This window comes from Elephantulus edwardii, unplaced genomic scaffold (assembly GCF_000299155.1).
Source record: "Elephantulus edwardii isolate Elephantulus edwardi_28Jun2011 unplaced genomic scaffold, EleEdw1.0 scaffold00025, whole genome shotgun sequence".
In the NCBI taxonomy this organism is placed as follows: Eukaryota; Metazoa; Chordata; class Mammalia; order Macroscelidea; family Macroscelididae; genus Elephantulus; species Elephantulus edwardii.
In genome coordinates, this window is record NW_006399775.1 from 17,033,130 (window position 1) to 17,056,871 (window position 23,742).

The window sequence follows — 23,742 nt, forward strand, 5'->3', positions numbered from 1 at the left end:
CAATCACTAACAGGCAAAAATACTAAACCTGTATATTTGGTATTGCAAATACACTTATGCATGAGCAAGCAAGGGATTCACAGTGAGAATCTACAGCTGCAGAAGCCTGAAAATGATTTACAAAAATTGTTAAATCATTAAAAAATTGTTTGAAAATATACACTTCTTGTTGTAGACCCCCACTGTACACACAACTATAAACATTGTTCCCTATGTAAACAAAAAAGGAAACATAGAAGAGATTTGAAAAGTCTGGACATTTCCTTCCCAACAGATATTAAAGGCAACGTCTTTAAGACATTATACTGAAAGGACTATCATATTTTAAAGACAAGATCACTGTCTCCACAGGTTTTCCAAAAATTAAAAAAAACTATATAGCTGTGTTAATCAAAGCACTGATTTTTTTTTACAATACAATGATAATGACCTTGAATTCTTAAAAAAAAATTACAATAAGCTACAAGTATCAAAGAAGCAAAGTTATCTGGAGTAGTCTATATAGGAGCTCTTTGGACTTTCTTTTATTATGCTAAAATAGTGGTGCTTTTAGGATTTACATTATTGTATTCTCCAATACAAAGGATGGGGCGTGTTAAAGTATACAGTACACCATTTTCATACATGTACAACATTGGTGGATGAAGAATGTCTCTTTTTTTTTTTTTTGAAGAATGTCTCTTAAGCAGTAATACTGGATGTAGCCTCTGGTTTTACCAGATGCATACTCTAGGACTATTATAGAAGTAAAAATCTCTCTTGTGATACTGGAAAGTGATCAGAATGTGCAAACTGATGTAGTAGCTTTCATCCGCCTCTTAAGGGGTACCACCACAGGAAAGTCCATTTAAGATGTTGTAGGTTTAACAAAGTTGGAATGCTGGCACTGTTGAATTGGGCAACAGTTCTTCAGACCTGGCTCAGAGCTACAATGCATTCAGTATATTAAAGCAGCTGACATGATGACTTTTTGCGAGCCTTCCCAGGCACAGGAGTTTTTCGGTTAATTTGCCGCACCAGGTCATAAAAGATCTCATTAACATTTATTTTTGACTTTGCAGAAGATTCTAAGAATGCACAGTTGTTCCACTGTCCTGCTAGATTTTGACCTTGCTCCTTTCCTGTAACTCTTTCATCTTCTAAGTCACACTTATTACCAACCAGAATCATTGGAACATCATCAGTGTCCTTAACTCGAAGAATCTGTTCTCTCAAGTCTTGCAAATCATTAAAAGTGGACTGTGCCATGATGGAATAAACTAATGCAAATCCTTGCCCATTTTTCATGTACAAATCCCTCATTGCTGTAAATTGTTCCGTTCCTGCAGTATCCAAGATTTCAAGCATACATTGTTGTGCATCTACTTCAACTTGCTTTCTGTAAGAATCTTCTATCGTAGGATCATATTTTTCAACAAAAATTCCTTGAACAAACTGTACAGTCAGTGCAGACTTTCCAACACCTCCTGAGCCAAGAACGACTAACTTATATTCACGCATGGTGCAAACTTCTTGTTAAAACCTCTTACGCTGTCACCGGGTCCCCACAGCCAGCGTCTCCGCACGCCTCGCGCTCGCTGCCGGTCTCTGCTCCCGGCGCCACGGCGGTCCAGCCGCTGCCACCGCTCCGGCTGGTTACACGTCTGACTCTGGGCCACTCTTTCCATTTTTAATGGAAATGTCTACTTTGTGCTTGTTTCATCGTTATACTTTGAAAGCAGATAACTTGCAATCTAGACTTCACATGTTTAAAGATGAAAAAGATTTTGCCCCAAGATACAATTCACCTAACGTCTTATCAATCAATGTATGCTTTAGATGATTCAGAAGGTGAGATTTCTGATGTGAAGTAGATTTAAGACTTTTAGGTGATGTCATAGAGTGAATATGTTTTGCATGTGAGAAAGAGATGAATTTCAAAAGGCCAAAGAGTGGACTGACATGTTAGCTGCGATAGTGGGTTTAACAGAGGCTTCGAGGATGGACAGGATCAAGCAGTGTTTTGTCCTGTTGTACAAGGGATTAGTGTGGGTCACAGCCAACTCAATAACATCTACAATAACAACAAAGGATAAAAAGTTAGGGATTTAACTGTGTCCTCCAAAAATGTATGTTGTAAATCCCAACCTCTGTATTCTCTATAACGGGAGCTTTGATGGCAAAGTCTGTGGGGAGTTGCCGTGCTCTCCCCAAGGTGGTGCCTCTCTGGCAGTTTTAATCCACCAGTTGCTCCACTGGAGAAAAATGGGCAGTCTTGTCCCATGCGATTTACAGCCTCTGAACATCTGATGGGGGCTCAGCAGTGAGTCAGTTCCAGCTTGATAGCAATGTGTTTGATGCTTATCAAATTATAAAACCATTTGGGCATGAGTTTTCTATATTATGTTAATGGCACAGGATGAAGACTAGGATGTATATCGGATCAATCTCTTTTCTACCCAAGTATTGTTGTTGTTGTGTACCACTGAATTTGAACTGACCCACCCATAGCTGTCCCTCCAGCGAGTGTTCTTCTCCTACAGACAGAGCAACTGGTGGATCTGAACCACGTGCCTTTGGGACTGTAGTGCAGCTTTAAAAAAGAGATTAAATGAGCCATCAAGGGAAACAAATGTAAGAGAAATGCTAAAACCAAATCAAGATCATCCAGGAGCTTAAAAAGGAAAGGCATATTTCCCATGGAGTCAGCACCCTGAATTTAGACTTGTAACATTCTAAATTATGAGGAAATATACTCTATAGAAATAACTTTATGCAAAGGCTACAGAGAGACAGCTTTAGTATAGTGGAAAAAGTATGACCTTAGGATCTGGTTTTGTATCTTGTGGTCATATGCAAACAATGAACTTCCAATCTCCTGTAAAGTGGAGGTGATACAGTCACTATCTCCATGTCCGTACAAGTAAAATTATAGTATTTGCAAAATATTCTAATAACTATGATATATGTTACAGAGTTAAGGATTTATTATTCTTGATTACAAGTACAAAATGGCTATTATTCATTTAGCCTTATGAGTTAAACCTATGCCCAGTTACTGGTGGAAATTATTCCTTTAGTCATATAAGAATTAATTCCTTCAGGCAGAAGAGGAATATAAAAGTTGCTGAACCGGCAACTCATTTTATTGTTGCTTTCCTGGTCCCCTAACATGAAGCAACTCCTGAGAAAAAAAAAAAAACAACAACCCAGTAACACTAAACTTTTACAATTACTTTAATTTACAGTGTACCCATACAAGCAGTATCTCATTTGATAGCCATAAAAACTAGGTAATAGACAGGTTAGGATTATAAACCTGTTTCACAGATAAAGCCTAGAAACAAAGAGATACACCTCACATCATACTGCTCCCAAAAGCTCATGTATTCTGAGCCTAATCAAAGCCTCTCTGTCATGTCTCATCGATCATCATCTCCATGTCTTTGCAAGCTTCCTAAGATAGAGACGTGTTGGATGTAGCTTCAGAGGATAAAACTGGGGACAAAAGAGTAGATACTGCAGAAGACAGATTTTGGTTGAAGACACTGAGGCATTCTGCAATAACGAGAGCTATCCAAAAGTGAGATGACCCAGCAGTTAAGGTTAGATGATCACTTCTCAGTGATAAGACACAAGGGATTCCTGGACTGAAAAGGTTAGGAAGAAAAGAGAAAAGAAAAGCAATCAGAGTAATTGTAACATTTTTCCATAAAAACAGTCTTAATGACTAGTAAAAACACAAATCAGAGATTACATTATTTCTCAACTCAAAACTCTGCTGTGGCTTCCCCTCTCCAGCAGAATAAAAGTCATCTCTTCCCAAGTCTTGATGCAGCCCCCTGCTAGTTCGCAGAGCTGTCCACCACTCTTCTTGACTGCTCCCTCACTTCAGGGATACTAAATTCTCCTTATTTTCCCCCAGAACACAAGGAACATGTTCTCAAATCAAGATCATTGTATGTATCATATATGGAAAGTTCCTTTCTTAGATTAATCTTATTGCTTGCTTCCATACTTCCTTTGAACTTTCCTCCAAATAACCTACAAGAGAGGTTCTCTCTACTTATAAAACAGCACACTTCTCTCATTACTATCTTAACTCCTTTACTCTGCTTTTCCACAGTTTTGTTGTTGTTGTTGTGTACCACTGAGTCGGAATCAACACGTAGCCGACCCTCCGGCAGGTTTTCAGAGGCAGTTAATCACACTGGAGGAAACCGCCCATCCTGTGTCTAATTTTTACTCAGAGAGTCATATCCCAAGTGCCATTTCCTGGGACCAGAAACAACCACCTAGCTAGCTATTTTGAAATGGGATCCATCACACTTACTCTCAGAGGGTTTTCATTGAGGTATGGGGGCTCTCCTTCTATCATTTCAATGGCCATGATGCCCAGGGACCAGATGTCAACCTTGGGTCCGTAGGCTTTTCTTGTCACAACCTCCGGTGCCATCCAGTATGGGGTACCCACCATGGTGCTCCGTTTGCTCTGCTCTGGAGTGATCTGGGCACAGAATCCAAAATCAGCTAGAGAAGGGGTTAAAAAGAAGGGAAGAATGTACATTTAGGACAATCCTCAGACAGTATCACATGCCTATCTCGAAGTGTCAATCTCTGGCCCTGGGCAACTGCAATCCCTGGTCTCTTCAAAGCTGGAGTCACCTAACTTTCATCTACAGTTCAGACTCCTAGACTGTTTCTTGTTCAAGCCTGAAGAGTAGCTGGAAGAATATAGGAAACAATAGCTCTGTTCACCCACCTGTTCAAATGAGAGGCACCAAAGTCTAAGTCTCCCATTGGCTTTGGTTGCTTGGTCCAATTCTGTTTTTTTCTTGAAAATCATTCCCATATCTGAATATTTGCTAACTTGAGCCTTGCCTTATTCCCTAGACATGAGTCCCTGGCTTAATTCCTCATCGTCTATGGCTGGTAAGGTCAATACACTCTTTTTCCTACTTAGCAATCCCATGTCTTCTACACTAGGTTGGGAACTCAATGGCAGGAGGCATGTACCCTTAGTCATCATTTTTGGCTGACAGTAAAAATGATTGAAAAAGAAATTAAATTACAATTTATGACAGGAGAATAAAAGGATATATTTATATGCCAGGAAATAAGGACTCATTGATGATCCTTGTAGTTATAATTACATGATTCTCACCCAGAAGGAAAATCAAGTATTATTACTTTGAAGACCCCTACTCACTTAGCTTGACAGAGCCATCCATTCCCAACAGGATGTTGTCACTCTTGATGTCTCTGTGGATGACCTGGTTCGAATGCAGAAATTCCAGGGCTTGCAGGCACTGTTGAAGTGGTATGGGCAGAGGGATAAAGAAAGCACATATAATAGAAAAGATTTCTATAAATTCAACTACTCTAACCTCCTCATTTTAAGGGACATAAAGGGGGACCCTAATGAGTTAAGTGACTTTCCCCCAAATTAGTGTCAGAACTTCTTGTCTAAGCATTCTTTTAATGGCTCATAGTATCTTTCTCCTTGTAAATTGCTGCTGCTGTGTACTGTCAAGTCAGAACTGACTCAGAGCTGACCCTCCAGCAGGTTTTCAGAGGCAATAATTACAAGGGAGGAGACTTCCTCCTGCAAAGAAGCTGGTGGATTTGAAGAGTTCCTTCAAGTAATTTATTTTGGTGTTTAAAAGAATTAGATCCTTGATAAACCAAACCAAGCAACCAACCCAAGCTAAAGGCCCAAGAAAAATCACTGAAGGAAAATGGAAATGATTTTGTAACAGAAAGCTGGAGAAAAAAGGACGAAGAAGAGTCATATGGATGCGATATTATTAGAAGCAGTTAAGTTATAAGGATAATCTTGTTTTGGTTAGAAGATATTTCAGACTGTTCTAAATATGCTGAAATTTGACATACTGATAGAAAAATGATAAAGACAGAAAAAAAGAGTTAGTAAATTGTATGGAAGGAGATTGCCCATATTTCTCCCATGGAGCAGCTGGTGGATTTGAACTGCGTTGTGTACTGAGTTGGCAGCGTAATTCCTTACCACTAAGCCACCAGATCTTCCAATAGAAAAAAGGAGCCTTGGTAGAGGAGCATGTAACATAACAAGCTCCTTGCCAAAAGTGGGAAATTCAAATCCACCAGTCATTCTTCAGGAGAAAGAAGGGTAATGTCCTGTAGGAAAGGTTTACAGCTTTAGAATCCCCAAAGACAGTGAGTCATTAAGAGTCAGAATTAAGCAGAGAGCAAATGTCCAGTAGGTAACTAAAACATCAGTACAGACAGAAATCAGAACTTGAGAGATATATTTATGAATCATTTGGGTGTAGTATTTTTAAAGTTGTGCTGTTGTGTAGTGTACCATTGATTCAGAACTGATCCATAGCTGAACCCCCAGCAGGTTTTCAGAGGCAGTTAATCGCACAGCAGGAGACTGCCCATCCTTGCCCAGCTTTTAAGTTATAGGAATGGTTAAAACTGACAAAAACAGGAGAGAGAGAAAACAACCTTGGAAACCACCTATACTTATCAGGCAGAATAAATAACAAAAGAACAGAATCACACCATGAAAATCCCTAGATCTATCACTACCATATAACTATCTTATTAACTATATAATTTAAGACAGTTCAGTTACTTTGAGCTATTATTTCTTCATCTGTTAAAGATGGTGACCAGATGACAATGTCAGGTTTGCAACTAAATCCAATGGCTAGTTAACATCTACTAACTCAAAAATACTAAAGATGCAAAGCAACAGGAAAATTTTATTTAAATGGTTATAATACTACTTTGATGTTGTTGTGTGCTGTTGAGTTGGAGCCAACCCATAGCTGAATATTCCAGCAAGTTTTCAGAGGCAGTAAATCACTTACAGGAGACTGTCCATTTTTTTCCCTCAAAGCAGTTGGATTCAAACCATTTACTTGTGCACTGGCAGTGCAGTTAATCATCACAAAGCCATCAGAGCTCCCAAGTGATCTAGATAGCAACTTTGGTGGCCTAGTGGTAAGAAGCTGTACTGCAATCCCTAAAGCATGTGGTTCAAATCCACCAGCTGTTCTGAGGGAGAAGAAAGGGCATTCTCCTCCTGTGGTACTTACTGCCTCTGAAAACCCACTGAAGAGTCAGATATGGGTCAGTTCCAACTCAATAATACACAACAACCTTATAATACTACTAATTTTATAAAATTAAATTTTGTAAAATTGCAAACCAATAGGAAAATTTTGTAATACTACCTTATTTTGTAAAAACATATCAGTGACTAAGTTTAGAATAAACCTCATGTGGGCAGAGTGATTAGGAAAAGAATGTCTAAAACGACTTAATTTTCTTTATTTTTATTATTCTGTATGTGTATGTACCGTCAAATTGGATCTGACTGATACAGGAGAAGATTGCCCCTCCTTCTCCGGCAGAGCATCTGGTGGATTTGAACCACGTTATTTATCTCTGGGATTGCAGTGCAGCTTCTCGCCACTAGGCCACCAGAGCTCCCCCTAAAACGACTTCTTGGAGCAGCAAAAAGAAGAAGAAAACCCCTGTGGTGTTAGCCTAAAAGCTGGCTTTTTTTCAGTCATTACAGTTAGCTACCACTAGTCTCCAGCTATCTTAAATTCAGACATATGGTCTTGTAAAATCAGCATAGTCTTGCAAATAACCAAACAGCTGTGGGACTAGGATAAGAGAAAGAGAGCTTCCCACTTTGGGCAGCAAGACTTAAGGCGCAAGATCCTGTTGAGAGTGAAACCCTGGTGGTGGAGAGACTGCAGTGTTGTTGTGGAGAAATTATGGCAAGGTGTGACCTGAGGCTTTTTGATTTGGGTTGGCCACAGTTAAAGGTCTGGCTGTTCTTGCTGGATGTTTAAAAGAGAAGCTGACTTAGAACTGCTCTGAGGCAAACCTGGATGGATGATTTAGTTATAACTACTATGAAGAAAGTCTTGCTGGATGATTTGGATTTGACTGCTGAACTGAAACTGGAGCCTGGATTTATTAAGGAACTGTGCCTTGGAACTGCTGGGCTAAAGTCTGGACTTATTTTGGGTAACCTTTGCCTCCGCAACGCTCCAGCTTCCTTCCCTAATAAACCCTACTGTTGTTACCATAACTGTGAGTCTGTGAGTCAGCAACAAATAAACAAACCTCTTACTGTCAGTGTAGCTTTAGAGGCACCATGGGGCTGGGCTGTGGCCTCTTTATCTACTTTCTGCTCTGGGACAGTGAGGGGCTGTGTTATTCTCACTCCCTTTGGCCCTTTCAAAGAGAAGCTCATGGCCCTGTGCCCCTATATCTTGTTTTTTCCTTCCTAGAAATTTCCACCAAATATTGCTTTAGTGGTAACCAACAGCACTGATTTCGAGGTGATTACTCCTCACAGCAATCATCAGAGTAGAGCTGTCCCATATTTTCCCCATGTAGCAGTTAGCAGATTAAAATCACTGACCTTCTGGTTAGCAGTCAAACACAGAATCCACTAAAGCACAAGGCTCCTTGCATTAGCAGCGGACAAAGAAAAGAAAGCAGATTTCCTAAAAGTCCCACTCCCATGTTACTTCATTAACCTACTCGTGCTCTCTACACCCCAACTTGTTGATATGAAAAAGACTGTAATATCTAGATAGTATTGGGCCATTAGGTCTTATTTCCCCCCAACATTGATTAAATGCACCAAAACAACAGCCATCAAGTAAATTCCAATGTATAATGACCTTGCAGGACAGAGTGGAACTGTACATAATGTACCCAAGCTGTACATTTTTATGAAAACAGACTGCCCCCATGGAGTGGCTTGAGGGTTCAAACTACAAACCTTTAACATCCAATCACTTAACCATGGCACTACCAGAGCTCCTTTAATATAATATACACATACCTAATTTCATTAAAATTACTGCAAATAACCTTTTTAAAAAAACATAAGCAGAAACTATACACATGGACCTCACACAGGAATGAAACTGACTACATCTGTGGAAAGAATCATTGGAAAAGCTCAAGTATCAGGGGTCAAAAGCAGGCGAAGTACTGACAGCGGAACAGATCATCAATTACTCATGAGCAAGTTCAAGCTGATGGTTTCTAAAGATGATAGAAGGAAAATGAGAAAAGTTAGGGAAAGTAATATCTTAGAAAATATATATGGCACTGGAATAGAATGTTGCTAAAAATATGGATGTTAAATGTGTTTCTTGTGAGGCTTCAGAAAAACCTATGAATATGTCACAGGATAATGGAAGAGCTCTCCTTTCAGTGAAACAATGCAGGTATTTAGTGATTGTTAGGAAGCTTTAACCAATGCCACGGAACAATTTGTACCAAAATTGCTAAATGGGAATATAATTAATGGTATACATTTTCACTAAAAGACAACAAAATACTCAAGATATATATGCATATATATGTGTGTGTATGTTTAGAAACATGTATGTATGCATTTATGTGGTGTGTTATAAATTGTGTATATATGTATATATATGCATACACATATTTGTTGCCAAAGACTTCTTTAAAGTATTAAAGTGCAAGGATGTCTCTTAAAAAATTAAAGTGCTGTGGTCTTTTCAATTGCTTCATCTATATGTGAAAGTTGGAAAATGATTAAGGAAGATTAAAGAAGGATTTATGCCTTGAATCGTAGTGCTGGAAAAGAATGTCCCATTGTTGGCACTGTGGGTAAAAGCAATAGATTGTTAACCAAATGCTTAGTGGTTCAAACCCACTGGCCTCTCTATGGGAGAAAGATGAGGCATTCAGCTCCACGAAGATGTAAAGAAGTGGAAACTCCAACAGCAGTGCAGTTCTTCTCTGCCCCTAGTGGGTGACTACTGACCTGGCAGCAAGTTTGGTTAGTATGGTTTTGGTACTTACTACTTTTTCTACAATGGGTATAAATTTTATAATCAGAATAAAGTTATCATTAAAGAAAAATAGCACAGTGAAACATAAAACAAAGGTATAATTAGAGAAGATGGAAGAATCACTCATTTCTCCCACCTCCACAGAATCCAGGCTGAGATCCCATCAGGTTCAGGAGCTTCTGATGACATGAATAAGGAGGTCACCTCCTGGCTAAAGCTGCCTGGTCCTGGGCCTTACCTCACGACACACAGCTGCAATCTGGCCTTCATCCATGCAGGTTTCTGTCACTACATCTGTCAGAGAACCTCCAGCCAAGTATTCCATGACGACCCATAGTTCATCTCCCACGAGATAACTGTAGGAATACAGATGAGAAGGGACAATCAAAGGATAAGAAGGGACAATCAGAGTACTTTGAAACAACGTTTTGGGTGTCAAAGGTTAAGCATATGCACAGAGTGAACCTTCAGTTTTGGAAGGCCCAAGGGTTCTTTTAACTTTGCAAAAAGTACAATAAGAGGTTCATTGGGGGGAGGAAGGGCAGAATCACTAACTTGAAAACTCTAACGAAGAGAAGAAGCTTATCTTTTGCTTTTCAAAGAGAGGGTGAACTGGGGGCGGGGGGTAAAGAAAAGAGTACAACAATGAATGAATGAAAATCCAAAATCTCTGTAAATGTTCATTAAAATGAATAAAATAAAAATTAGAAAAAAAGAAGAGAAGAAAGAAGGTGGGGGGGAGAGAGAGAGAGAGAGAGAGATCATCACAACACAACACAGACTTTTTAAATTAAGAAGATTGGAAAATAGGCTGCCTTGTGAGGAGGTATGCTTCTCAGACCTTTAAAGACATCTGAGGAAGTTGTTGTTATGTGCTGTCAAATCAACCACAACTCATAACAAACCTATGAACAGTGGCTTTGAACCGGGCCCTTTCCTGAGCTAACCTCACCTGACCCCATTACCACAGTCACCGTGCCAATAATCTCATCCAGGGTCTTCTTTTCTTGTGCTGACCTTCTACCATTCCAAGCAAGATGTCCTTCTCCAAGGACTGGTCCCTTCTCAAAGTATGTGAGACGGAGTTTCAAAATCCTTTTCTCCAAGGAGTATCTAGGTTTTACCCTCTCCAGGGCAGAGCTGTTTATTTTCTTTGTAGTCCATGGTATGGTCTTCTAGCACAATATTCTTCTCCATCACAATTCAAAGGCACTGATTCTTCTTCTGTCATCCTTAGTCACTGTCCAGCTCTAGAAGCATAGTAAGCAACTGAGAAGACCATAATTTGAAGCAGGGTACTTTAGTCTTTAGATTGACACTGAGGCTCTTTAACCTCTGAAGAGGTCCCTGACAACGGATTTTCCCAGTGCAACTCGTCTTTTGATTTCCTGAATTCTGGTGCCGAGGGTGTTGATCGTAGAAGCTGAAATCATTAACAATCTCAATCTTCTCCATCTATCATGATGCTGCCTATTGGCTTGGTAAGGAATTTTGTTTTCTTAATACTGAGATGCAATCCATATTGAAGGCTGTCGTCCTTGATGTAGGTAAGCAAGCGTTTAAAATCCTCCTCAGTTTTGGCAAAGTTAAGTCATATGCATAATGCAAGTTGTTGATGAGTTTTCCTCTGATCCTGATGCCACATTCTTCATAAAGTCCAGTTTCTCAAATGATTTGCTCAGTGTATAGAGTGAATAGATATGGAGAAAGGATACAACCCTGACACATACTTTGCCTGATTTTAAACCATACCTTGTTCCCTTGCTGTATCTGGAAAACAGCTTTTTGGTCAACGTCTAGGCTTTATATGAGCATAATTAAGTGTTCTGTGATTCCCATTCTCCTCAATGTTAGCTATGAACAATGTATCTAAATTATATTATCTGTATAAAAAAATTCTTCAAAGAGATGAGTAGGGGATAAATAAGTTTAAAAGGATTCTTCAGAGCTAATCAGAACTCATATTAAAGAGATAACAACCATTTCCAAAAAGGAGAAAGTTTTGTCTTCAGTAGCTATCAATACTTTGTAGTGGAAATATCAAAACCTCCCTTCTTAAAGAAACTGAGGCGTATCAATGTTTTAAGTGCAGAACAAGAAAACATACTTAAGATATATTACAAAAATTTAGAGGTAGAGGTAATTTGTAGTTCAGTACAAATGAAAAAGGATTTGGTCCTATACACCAATTTGTGATGGTTCTGAAATCTATGCAAGAAGCTTGAATTGTTTTTTTTTTCCCCTGGGGATTGGCAAAAAGAACATTGTACAATATAGAAGGCACAGATTTTTGGTGAGAGAAATAAGCTCAAAACCCTGACTTCCTCTCTATACAATATGGGTAATTAACTCCACTGGTTAATGATAAATCATAAAATTTTTGGATATACAGTAAAACACAATACAAACATTAACTGAAATTGGTATAATTATGTTGAACAAGAAAATTCTGGGTTAGGCTGAAATAATAAACAAGAGGTTTAATGAAGATAATTTAAAAGTTCCATAGTTCTTATTAAAGACAAACTTGTTAAAAAATTTATCACAGATTTTAGTTAACCACAAACCTGTTAGGCAACAATAATGGAACAAAAAAATTACCCAAATTAATACACAATGAAACCATCAATTTGTGTTAAATTTATAATATAGGCTACTGGCCATACTGGTCAAAGTTCAGATGATGTGATCTAGTACTGAGTATCATAAAAGAATACAAACAAACTAGGAATTGTTGAGAAGGGTGAAAATAATAAATAAAGATCTAGAGTGAAGAACAATTTGAGGATCTAGATTTCAGACTTAGGCAAGTGGACTGAAAAGTTTCTCTGATGCAGAAAAAAAGCCAAACAGTACTAGGATCAGCAGTGAGAAATTACTGGGTGGTAAGCTTGACTCACCCAGAAGGATTTTTGAGCAATCAGATGCAGCCAGCAGGAAGCAGAGATCTCAGAATCACAGAAGATTTAAAACAGAGGCACTTCTAAGTGCTCTCTCTTCTAGCTTTGCCATCTTTACACTCCATGTACTCCATACCTGTCCAAGTAGTTCACAATATTTGGGTTCTTGTTTTCCCTCATGACCAGGATCTCATTAATAATCAGCTCTTTCTTTGGCTGCTGTTGAAGATTCATCTGCTTAATGGCCACCTGAAATCAGAGTATAGACAGCATGCCACCAGTCATTCAACATGTACTGAGCACTACTAACTAATACACTTTAAGCATTGGGAAGACAAACTTGAGTTAGGTGGAGGCCGAGTCATTCCCTAAGGTGTTCACAATTTATGCAGCCCAGTGCTCCTCAAAATCAGATCAACACTACTTTGGGAATATGTGGGAATATGTTGAAAATGAAAATTTGCAGGCCCCATCTCAGACCTACTGAATCACAAATCTGTGTTTTAACAAGTACTCCAGGCAATTCTGGTGTACATAAAAAAAAAAAAAATTCTGGTGTACATCAAAATTTGAGATCAAACTGAAATGAACCTGATGCAGAACAATGCTTTAAAAAATATCATAATACAAAAAGAGATATTAAAATGGAAGCTAATATAAAAATAGGTCAGGTTTCCAAAAGATAAGGATTCATTTTTTTAACTTTTTGTATAAAGATAAAATGAGAATTGACCAAGCTACCTCAAGGGGGGGGAATGTCCAATCAGATGTCCAGCAGGTGGCAGGGATCTCTAATATGTATATATGAGTATCTTGATAGATCTTATTTCCTTTGTCTGTAGTAATAAAACAAATTTCCATACAAGTAATCGATATTTATAAGAAATTTTTTTTTAATTTTATTTTATTATTTGTGTGTGTGTGTGACTACCACCAAATCAGATCTGACTGGTACAGGAGGAGATTGCCCTTCCTTCTCCAGCACAGCATCTTGGTGGATTTGAACCGTGCGCTTCTGGGACTGCAGTGCAGCTTCTTGCCACTAGGCCTCAGAGCTCCCCTTATAATAAATTTCTAAGGCACTTTTGTATCCATTTCTCTATGTTTCAAATTGGTTACATAATAAGAAAAAAAATAAATTTAAGCACTACTGTTTAGTGCCTTTGACAGATGAGAAAATTCTGAGAAGACGTGATGCTCGCACAGAGATATTAAATGGCAAGTCAGGACTGGATTTCTCAAAAGTAATGCCACTTTCTCATTTATTCTTCACATGAAGCCAGACTAATCCTCCTCACCACAAATATTTAATCACTCTCTCTCCTGCTAAAAAACATAAATGGCTCTGCCTGTGTATAAATGCTCCACACCTAACATTTCAAATCCTCACAACATGACCCTGGTCTGCGACTTTACTTCCCACTGTATTCCTGCAGACATTCACTGATCCCCCTCCAACTCAGTTTCCCCAACTTCATGCCAGATCTTCTCTCTTAGAGGAATATCTCATGCCACCTCTACATGTTCAAAAGCTATCAGCCAAAACCCCGGAAAACAAACCAAAATCCTAAAAAACCAAAACAAGTCACCTCATTCTCCTTGTAAGATATGCCTTTTAATGTCTCTAAAACCCCGTAAGATCATATTTACCTCATCTAATGCTACTTGTATGAAGATTAGATGTGGGTATACAGGCATGTGCTATGCACACACATACACACACACATGCTTGAGAGTTATTCTGAAAGCTCCATATCTCCTGGTAACAAGGACAGGGCCTGACAAAGCAGCAAGAAGGACAGCAGCAGTGATAGTAATGACAGCAAAAATCATCCCACTCTCTGCCAGGCACTGTGCTAGATGTACTTCTATTATCTCAGTAAAACCTAATAACAATTCCACAAAGCAAAGCAGAAATCATTATATGCATTTTTAGGTAGAGATAAGAAACTGAGGCTTTTAAATAAATTGCTACAGAAAAAAGTGGTCCCATAGGTCTCTATGTCTGGAAGCCTATACTATTTCTCTGTAATATTCTCTAGAAAAAGTGGCTTGAAAACAATTGTTGGATCTTTAATTGTGAGAATTCTCAGCACTAACATGCTGGCCTTCCTATATGTGATAACTCTTCTCCCAGTGGGATAAGCACTCACTCACAAACACTGAGCATCTTATTAGCTTTCCTGACGATTTATACTCCCTGGGGCAGGAAACGAGGCTTTCCTGACCACACTGCATTAGCTACTCTAATGGGTTCACTTTCATTCACAGTTTTTTGGTAACCACTATGGAAGCACAGAGTAAAGTCAAGATTCCAACTTCCAGGGCTTCTAGGAACCACAAGTCTCCTATCAAGTACTACCAGGCTCTGGAGGTCAGAAACAATAGCAAGAGGGGCCTCCCTAGCTCCTAACCTCTGCTCTGCTGTGGTTTAAATCATATCACATTAGTTTTTGTCTGCTGTAGTAAGAAACTGGGAGAAATGTCCTAGCAAGCTAAGAAATGCTAAAAATTAAGCAAAAATAAAACAGTAAAACTAAAAAACCAATGGTGTGTACTCACCTCCTGTCCTGTGGCTACATCCATTGCAGTGTACACAGTCCCTGAAGCCCTGAACAACAGGCAAGGGAAAAACACAACAAAAATTAAATCCAGTTGTTCAATGAAGTGACATTTGTTTAAAATGCTAACAGCTAATAATAATAACAATAATAACTAACAATAACAACCCTTTTTTCTGTGTTCCACTCTCATCTTTGAGAGTAATACATGATCCTAGGAGAACACAGGCAATAGCGGCTAACAGATCTGCTTCCAATCCAAATCTCCTACCGAGCATGTATTAGTTGTGTATTATCATTTGAGCCTCACTTTCCTCATTTCCAGAGTAAAGATTATATACAGAGAATTAAAATAAAACCATTTATGTAAAGCATTTAGCCAAGTATCTAAAACATGAGAGGTGTTCACTCTGCTTCCTTTTCATGCTTACTCTTCTCTCCTCCGATAACCTTGGCAAACTGCTTTCATTTCTTCTGGACTCAAACACTTCACCTGTTACACAGGGATAAAATCAGATCTGTGATCCTCAACTGATGGGTACATGAAGAGTAAGGGGCCCGGGGAGAAATTTTTGAGTAAGACGAGGAGGAAGGGAGTAGGTACGTTTATAAAAAATAGGATATAAACGTCAGGGGTACCAGTAATGTTAGTAATGTTCTATTTGTTAATGTAAGCACAGGTTATCAGAGTTGTTTTAAATGAACTGAGTTATTTATGTATACTAGTAGTCATTAAAGTAACATTAAGAATATAAATATTTAAAAATTATAAAATCTGGAAAAGCTACACTGAATACTATAAAACAATCTCCTCTGCTCTGACTTTATAGGTTCCACCTACGACTAGGATTTTAGAATTTTATTTTGTGTAATTTATATTTGTAAGTTATTTTGCCTTTTTAAAACAGAAAAGAATATAAAATGTGTTTTTCAAATACATGCTCCCAGAATCACCTCACTTTACATACATAAGTACATAAACACAGACATATACATGAAAGAACAAGAAATCATCAGCAATAGTGCTAGGAAAGGGATCATGCCATTAAAAAGAATGAAATCTGTATTTTATAATTCCTTTGTATTTGCAGGCAGGTGATGGGAGGGTGAAAGCACATATTTCCCGCTATATATGCCATATGGTATACCAGTACATATTATGTAATTTGAAGAAATTTAAAATTCTGATTCATTTCAAGAATGTATTTTAGGCAAGCCCTTCAATAATCCTGCCTGGGGAAGCTGGGTCAATTCCGGGGGGAAGGTCACTTGGAAGTAAGCCTTGTACCTAGAGATTATGTAAAAATACCCCAAATATAACTACTGTATTGGGATTTCTGCTAAATGCCAGGAGACTGTGAAAAATGGTATGGCTATCAAAGAAAAGACCAGATTATCTGCATTGACAGTTATTTCTCTACTCATGATCTAGTCAGCTATGAGTGTGTTCTGACTTGAAACCAGTACGTGAGTGACAGGCTTATCTTGTTTCTAGCTACCTCTCTTATAAAATTGATCCCTATTTTCCTGTCCCTGCCACCCCCTACCAGATGCATCATTGTTAAAGGACGAACACACTCAGGCCTCAAGAGATCAGACATTTTGAGACTGTGTATGTCTCCATGTGCACAAAGGTCTAGAAATCTATCTAGGGCCAGAAGTTAGTACTCATTTCTACCTCAAATAGCTATATGCTTAAACAGGAGTTCTGGGTCTTAAAAAGAAGATGAAAACAAGGGTCATAAAATGGGGGGGGGGAATAAGCAAAAATTATGATACTGCCAATTCATCATATCTGTGTGGCATTTATATTTTTAGAATAATAGAATATTAAAATATTAGCATAGGTGCTTAATAAGTACTTCATTTCTTCTTTACCATTAGCAGATCTGTCATGTTAAGTAAGTAAAGTACATTTTGTATATATATAAGAAGTAGCACATAAGTTTTGGAAATAAAAGGTCCTCGGTCTATATGCTTGTCTCTTTTTGACTTGCCCAGACCTGTGTGTCTTTCCACTGTATTTTTAATATCTCAATGTGACTGCTAAAGGAAATGCCATTCCACATTTCTCTCAAGCAAGCAAAATAACTTCTGCTCAAGGTGTTAACTACAGCATACCAGTTCAGACTCACAAAAGCATGTCTAGCTGGAAAAGAACTGAACTGGGGGTGGGGGGAGGGGATGAGATCCACTCAAGTCCCGAGTTGTTTTGAGGATTAAACGGTAGATGCAAATAACAGATATAAATTCTGAAATGCTATACAAATGCTGACACCACTATATTATGCCATACTCCTTATCTCATTTTCATAAGTCCTTAAATACATAAAAAGGAAAACTGAAACCAGACCTCATTAGCAACAATACTCTCTTTCAAATAACACTGAGGGACCACACTAGACACTACCAGTTGGGTTTGTTTTTTGTTTTTTTTTGCTACCAGTTTTAAAGACAATAATTGTGGAATCAACCCAACTCATGGTGATGTCATGCGTGTCAGTGTTAGAGTAGAACTTCTCCACAAGGTTTTCAATGTCTGATTTTTTTCCAGTGGCAGATCATGAGGCCTTTCTTCCAAGGTGCTTCTGGGAGGATTCAAACCTCCAATCCTTAAGTTAATAGCTAAGCATGTTAACTGTTTGCACCATCTAGGAATTCCTACTATAGGAATATAGGAATTCCTACTATTGTTGTTTGTATGCTTATTTTAAGGTTTTAACTTTTTCAGAAAGTCTGTACAAAGTTCTTACTTATCTAAAGTAAAGACATAAATCTTACTTGTACAACTTAATGATTTTTCACATATGAACACATCCATAAATTTATCATCAAGATCAACATAAAGAATATTTGCATCACCTCAAAAAGGTTTCCTTATGTCCTTTCCCTATCAATATCTCCCATGAAAAGCTTCTTACTATTCTGACATTTATTAGCATTATCAGTTTTGCCTATTCTTGAGTTTTTATAGAAATAGAATCTTTTTTTTTTAGGGGGGTCTGGCTTCTTTTATGTGAAATAATTTGGGGATGTTGCCAGTTTATAGACCTCATGTTGTTGTGTGTCATCAAGTCAGAACTAATCCATAGCGACCCTCCAGAGCTTTCCGAAATAGTAAGCTGTTTGGGAGGAGACTTCCCATTCTTCTCCTGTGGAGCACCTGCTGGATTTGAACTTCATGCCTTTGATGGTGCAGCGCAGCTTCTTACCACTAGGCCACCAGGGCTCCTATGTCTATACAAAAAGCAGCATATAATTTTTGGAGGCAAAAGGCCCTCAATCTACTCCTCTGTCTCTCCCTTTGACTTGTTAAATAGTATTTAAGATTTATAACAGCATAATTTAATTCTGCTGCCTATCTCCTGTAAGACTCGGAGGGCAGAGATTGTGTCTGATTCCTAGTTGTATTCATAGTAACTATGATACAAAAAATAATTCCATTGAATTTGCTCGGTTCAGTAAATTAATCACAGCATACAAGGTGCAGAGAAGGAACCAGAGCCCAGAACACATGAAATTGGGCATATATTTAGAAAAAACAGGTCCTGCTTTCCTAGCAGAACAATCTGCTGTTCTGGGTCTCTCATTTCATAGGAGTCCTGTTAGGCATCAGCACTAAGGCAAATAAGGTTAATCTAGAAAAGCAGAGCTGTAATCTGGGAAACTGGCTTTGTGTTAATAAATGGTTCTCCTGCTCTCACTACAAGGATATTTTTAGCAACATGGTCAGCTAATGGCACATCTCTCATATTAAGCATAATTCTGCCAAAGCCTAAACAGCCCAACATAACACCTCTAGATAGTCAAGAGTGAGATGCAGAAAGAAAAACAAGCTTTAACAGAGACAAAATTACAGTGAAACCTATAAATTCTAGAAGACAAAAATTTTACATTATTTTTTCAGGGCAAGAAAAGCCTCCTGCTCACCCTTGTCCGATCTTCTCAAACCGTGTATATTTCTTCTTAGGATCTCCCACACTCACTATGCTCCCTTTGGAACAAACAGAAACCATGAGTCATTTTTTGCCCAAATGAGACAAAAAGTAAGACCTATGCTCCCCACCACAGAGTCATTAGGTATTAAAAAGCTACCTCTAAACTCCCACAAAACCACATGAAGGTTATCCTTTTTTCTCCATAAAACACAACCAAAAGTTTTATGTCCCTGACTGCTTTTTGTTCATATTTATCTATCCTCTTTCTAAATGCTTAAAAAAATTCCTTTATCTTTTTAATTAATTCAGTAAACATTTATTATTTTGATATGTTACCAGGAAAGACAAGCCAGAGGAAATACAGTTAAGACAGGGCATGTTCTCAGGAAGCTTCATCTCATGAGGTAGAAGACAAGCACAGAACTCCACAAAAATTGTAATTGTGGGGACAGATTTGAAAGGATACAGAAAAAGGACACAAAATATAGTCTGATAAGGCTTTAGGAAGGAAGTGGTATCTTGATTGATTTTTAGAGGTTAACAGAAGTTGGCCAGGGAGAGAAATAAGAGAAACTGTTTCTGGTAGCCAATAGTTTAAGCAAAAAGACACCGAGGCATTGTATGAGGGAGGAAAAAACTAAGGCCCACAGGAGGAAAACTACTTCTCCAAAGGCTGAGCCTAGAAATTTGGTTCTAGTCTCCCAATCCTATCGATTCTGTACTAATATCAACTACTAGGACTTAGACCTTCTTTTACATGATCTTATTTAACTTACAAATGAGGCAGGTATTAGCATCCCTGTTTACAATATGGTAAAGAAAGAAGCTCAGAGAAAGTAGGAAATTGTGCAAAACACAAATCAGTGGCAATGTGAGCCTACAAACTCTGAGACCACTCTGCTTTCTATAATTCTGTGCTCTAAGTCTCACTGTGTATGGAAGGGGGGGAGGAGAGAGAGGGAGAATCTGGTCCCAGAAAGAGATTATACAGGTCAAAAAGAGCTAAGTAAATGGCCAAAAGGGTGTCCTTTTTACTTTTTTTACACATTATCATTTCACAACAGCCCTGGGAGTTTTCTGAAAGTGATAAGTAGAAAACAAAAATCACACAAATTCTCAGAAATACATTGAGAACTACAAAACGAAAGAACCAGAAACTTCAATTTTAGAAAGCAATGTCAGTTTGATGACTTGGCCCAATCAGTCACTCTAAATTCTCCTTGTTGTTGTGTGCTTTTAAGTAGGAATCAACCTACAGCTGACCCTCTCTCTGGTGGGTTTCCAGAGGCAATTAATAACATGGGAAGAGATTGCCCATCCTTCTCCCACAGAGCAGCTGACAGATTCAAACTGCATTCGTTTGAGATTGCAGCACAGTTCCTTACCACTAGGCCACCAGGGCTCCCTATTCCTTAGAAGTTGGTAAACAGAAAGAATAAATTAGAGTCCTTTTGAAAGAATTTTTTCCAAGGTCACAGATGAAACTCAGCTTGTTGTCCTTCTCTGAATTCTTCTATTGTTTACTAAAACACAGGAACAAACTACCCTAGTAATACCCCATTTCTGGCTACACAAAAGAGTAAAATGTAGTTTTCACCTGATAAGACAGCATGGAAATTTCCACCTGACAGCAAGAGACAGCATGTTCTAATTATAGGAACACATTCTTGTCAACTCACCTGAGCCTCATCAATTTACTGGCTTTGTCATTTGGGGCAGGATATTCAGTATCTCTTAACCTCAAATAACTTAAATGTATTTTAAAAAAAGCCTATCTTCATCTGAATAATATGGGAATTGGATGGAATAAACAATCCCCTTCCCCAAGAAAAATCAAGAACGTACCTTGCTTGTCATTGAATATTTAGTATGTGCTCAAAAATGGGGTTTCCCTTCCCTCTTTTCCCACAACTAAGAGAGCAGATCTCTTCTTCCAGGTCAATGACAAACACTAATAATCAGAGCACTCTTTCCCACCAAGTACAGACAATGACCCTCAACAAGACAGAATGACACAGTGACTATAAAAAAGGGGCTCAAGTATATCAGAGATGATGAAGAGGGCACAGGAGAGGACAAGGTCCAGATCTGTTGTTTATAGGGTCACAATGAGTTGTAGTTGACTTGATGGCACCTAGAAACAGGAGTGGCACCCACTTTTTAAATAACATGCCTCTGGAAATTCTATGAAATTTGAGAAACAATAGTTATAGAAAGGCTTTTGTTCAGAGGGTCGCGATGAGTCATGCTTGACTGCAATCAACAACAACAATCAGACTTCATTAGATAAAGGCTACAATCATCTCAAAAACTAATGTCTAGGAGGGAGGGGTGCCTAGCCTTCAAAATTAGCTATTCCCATTCTCTCTGATCACATCTCTCTCCAAACAAGATATCCAACCAGGGTTTACAAGACAGAGAAGGTGGTGGGTACAAGATGAGGTGAGGAGAAACACAGCTCTGTGGCTACAGTCCCAAGCATGGTTAGTCAGACACACGGACAAAGCCTAGGAGCAGGATCCTTATGATGGGAGAATTCTATCTCTGCTTGACCAGAACAGGGTTTACAAAGCTATAGAGTGCTTACGCAATTTCTCCAAGATCTCCTCATCAGACATTTTAGGCTTCTTCTTCTGTTTCTCAGTATTCCGGGTCAGAGCCTCTGATGGAGTGGTGTTACTTTCAGTAGGTGAAATGGGAGATGTAGCCGCGTCTCGAGTCGGAGTAATAGGAATTGGGTCAATCACAGACCTTGTGTATACCTGCATTGTCAGTGTAAGAATTTGGCAAGGTCAGTCTTTGTTAGCATGGAGCAAGCTAAGGAGCCTCTCTTAAATGTTGCATTAGGACATCCACAGAAGAATAAGTCCCAGTAAACTCATCCCTCCATCAATGTAAGAATCTATACACCTTCTCTGTGCCAGGCCCATTTCCTCTTCTGGGCAGATTATGGTCTTCCTTGCTATCATTTTCTGTAACAGGGGTTAGAGTCCCATCACTGAAGAGGTTCAGTAAAAGCAAGACAGTTTTTAACAAAAATTACTTTTCAGGGTGTATGGTTCAATTTTTTATTCTTTTATTATTTTTTATTACCATAGACACAACAGAACATACAAAACTTCAACAACTTATACATGTACAATTCAGTGGCAGTGGTTACACTCTTCAAGTTGTACCACCTTTCTAGACAGTATTTTCCAAACTGTCTCACCATGCCTGACACAAATTAACTACCTCCCTGAGATTTTCATCTAGCCTTCTAGTTGCTGTTCTCATATAGATAATCCCATAAAGAGTATAATGGAGATACTCTTTTTTAACTAGTCTAAACTATTATTTGGTTCAGAGATGACTTCAGGGGATAGTTTTGATTCAATGGTTTTAAAACGGCCCTCAGAGTAATAGTTCCAGGGAATGCTAGGGCTTCAGCAATTCTAGAAAGTCTGGAATTCATGAGACTCTGAAACTCATAACAAAAAATGACTTGAAGAATCTATCACTAGGTGGGCATCTCTTTCTTCTATAAAATTCTATTATTTCCCAAAGGGGAATGAATGTTCTGTACTTCTACAGCACTTTGCACTGCTAACATAGCACTTAACATTATCTACTGTGGTTATTCCTCTTTAAATCCTTAACCTATATGTAAGGGATGACCTATTATTATTTTTTTAGAGGCAGTATGATACAGTGGCTAAGAGCACAGACTCTAGAACCTGACTAGCTAGGCTTAAATCTCAGCTCTTACTATTTGTATAATCTTGGGTAGATTATTTAACTTCTGTGTATTCTGTAAAGTGGTGATGATAATGACATCTATTTAATGGGGTTTTTGTAGGAATAAATTAAATGTGTGCGCGGAAGAAAATGATAATGATGTGTGGCACACATTAAATATTCCAATTTAGTTAATTTTAATTAGTTATATTTCCTTTTTATATTTAGTTAATTTGGATTTAGATATCTCTATTTTCATCCATTTACTTAACAAGCACTTACTGAGAATCTGTCTACTCTGTGCCTCACCTTACACAAAATGCTGCCCCCCACCTCTCATTCTTGAAGGAGGTGCGGAAGCCAGAAAACTAAAAGGCAGAAAGGAATAACTGCCATAAGAAATGAAAATCAGATTTTATTATAACACATCACAAATATCTATTGGCTAGTCTGTAACTTCTATGAGGACATGGAAAACGTGTTCTTAATCTCTGAGTTCATACAATCTAACCATTCAACTAACAAAAAGCAAGTATTCAGATATACAATGAGGTGATGATTAAGTGAATAGTGGAATCCTGAAGGACAGACAGATTTTAACTAGGTGGAAATGACAGAAAGAATTCTATGTAATGAGAACAGTAACAAGACACTAAGGTCAGGGACAATGGCTTCCTCCCCGGCTACTCTAGAATAATGACATCTCAATTTTCAATTCTTACACCGGTAGATCAACTACTTCTTTAGCATTAAACCTGTACTTCCATTATCTTTATTCTCTTTTTCTCTGACTTGGCTCTTT

At 38.3% G+C, this 23,742-nt stretch overlaps 2 protein-coding genes across 6 annotated transcripts in view; both read right to left on the reverse strand.

The window, feature by feature from the left end:
• PAK1 (p21 protein (Cdc42/Rac)-activated kinase 1) overlaps window positions 1-23,742 on the reverse strand; it is a 76,816-nt gene that overhangs the window by 5,519 nt on the left and 47,555 nt on the right. For all 3 annotated transcript variants that reach the window (XM_006882880.1, XM_006882881.1, XM_006882882.1), the window contains 7 exons: window positions 21,811-21,985; window positions 19,216-19,279; window positions 15,287-15,335; window positions 12,861-12,973; window positions 10,063-10,180; window positions 5,189-5,288; window positions 4,313-4,509 (listed from right to left, as the gene is read on the reverse strand). In XM_006882880.1, the coding sequence (XP_006882942.1) occupies window positions 4,313-4,509; window positions 5,189-5,288; window positions 10,063-10,180; window positions 12,861-12,973; window positions 15,287-15,335; window positions 19,216-19,279; window positions 21,811-21,985 (816 nt within the window). The remainder of the gene's footprint in view (window positions 1-4,312; window positions 4,510-5,188; window positions 5,289-10,062; window positions 10,181-12,860; window positions 12,974-15,286; window positions 15,336-19,215; window positions 19,280-21,810; window positions 21,986-23,742) is intronic.
• Window positions 946-1,500, reverse strand: LOC102858415 (ras-related protein Rap-1b-like). Of its 3 annotated transcripts, none has more exons than XM_006882878.1 (2): window positions 1,445-1,500; window positions 946-1,318 (listed from the first exon to the last, which is right to left on the reverse strand). In XM_006882878.1, the coding sequence occupies exons 1-2, from the start codon at window positions 1,498-1,500 to the stop codon at window positions 946-948; spliced, it is 429 nt and encodes a 142-aa protein (XP_006882940.1). The 3 variants fall into 3 exon arrangements, with proteins under 3 accessions (XP_006882940.1, XP_006882941.1, XP_006882939.1); XM_006882879.1 differs by having other exon boundaries at window positions 946-1,177; window positions 1,319-1,500; XM_006882877.1 differs by having other exon boundaries at window positions 946-1,500.

What these genes read in the sequence shown, in the direction of transcription:
- LOC102858415 (XM_006882877.1), bottom strand. Translation starts at nt 1,500, where the DNA reads ATGCGTGAATATAAGTTAGTCGTTCTTGGCTCAGGAGGTGTTGGAAAG.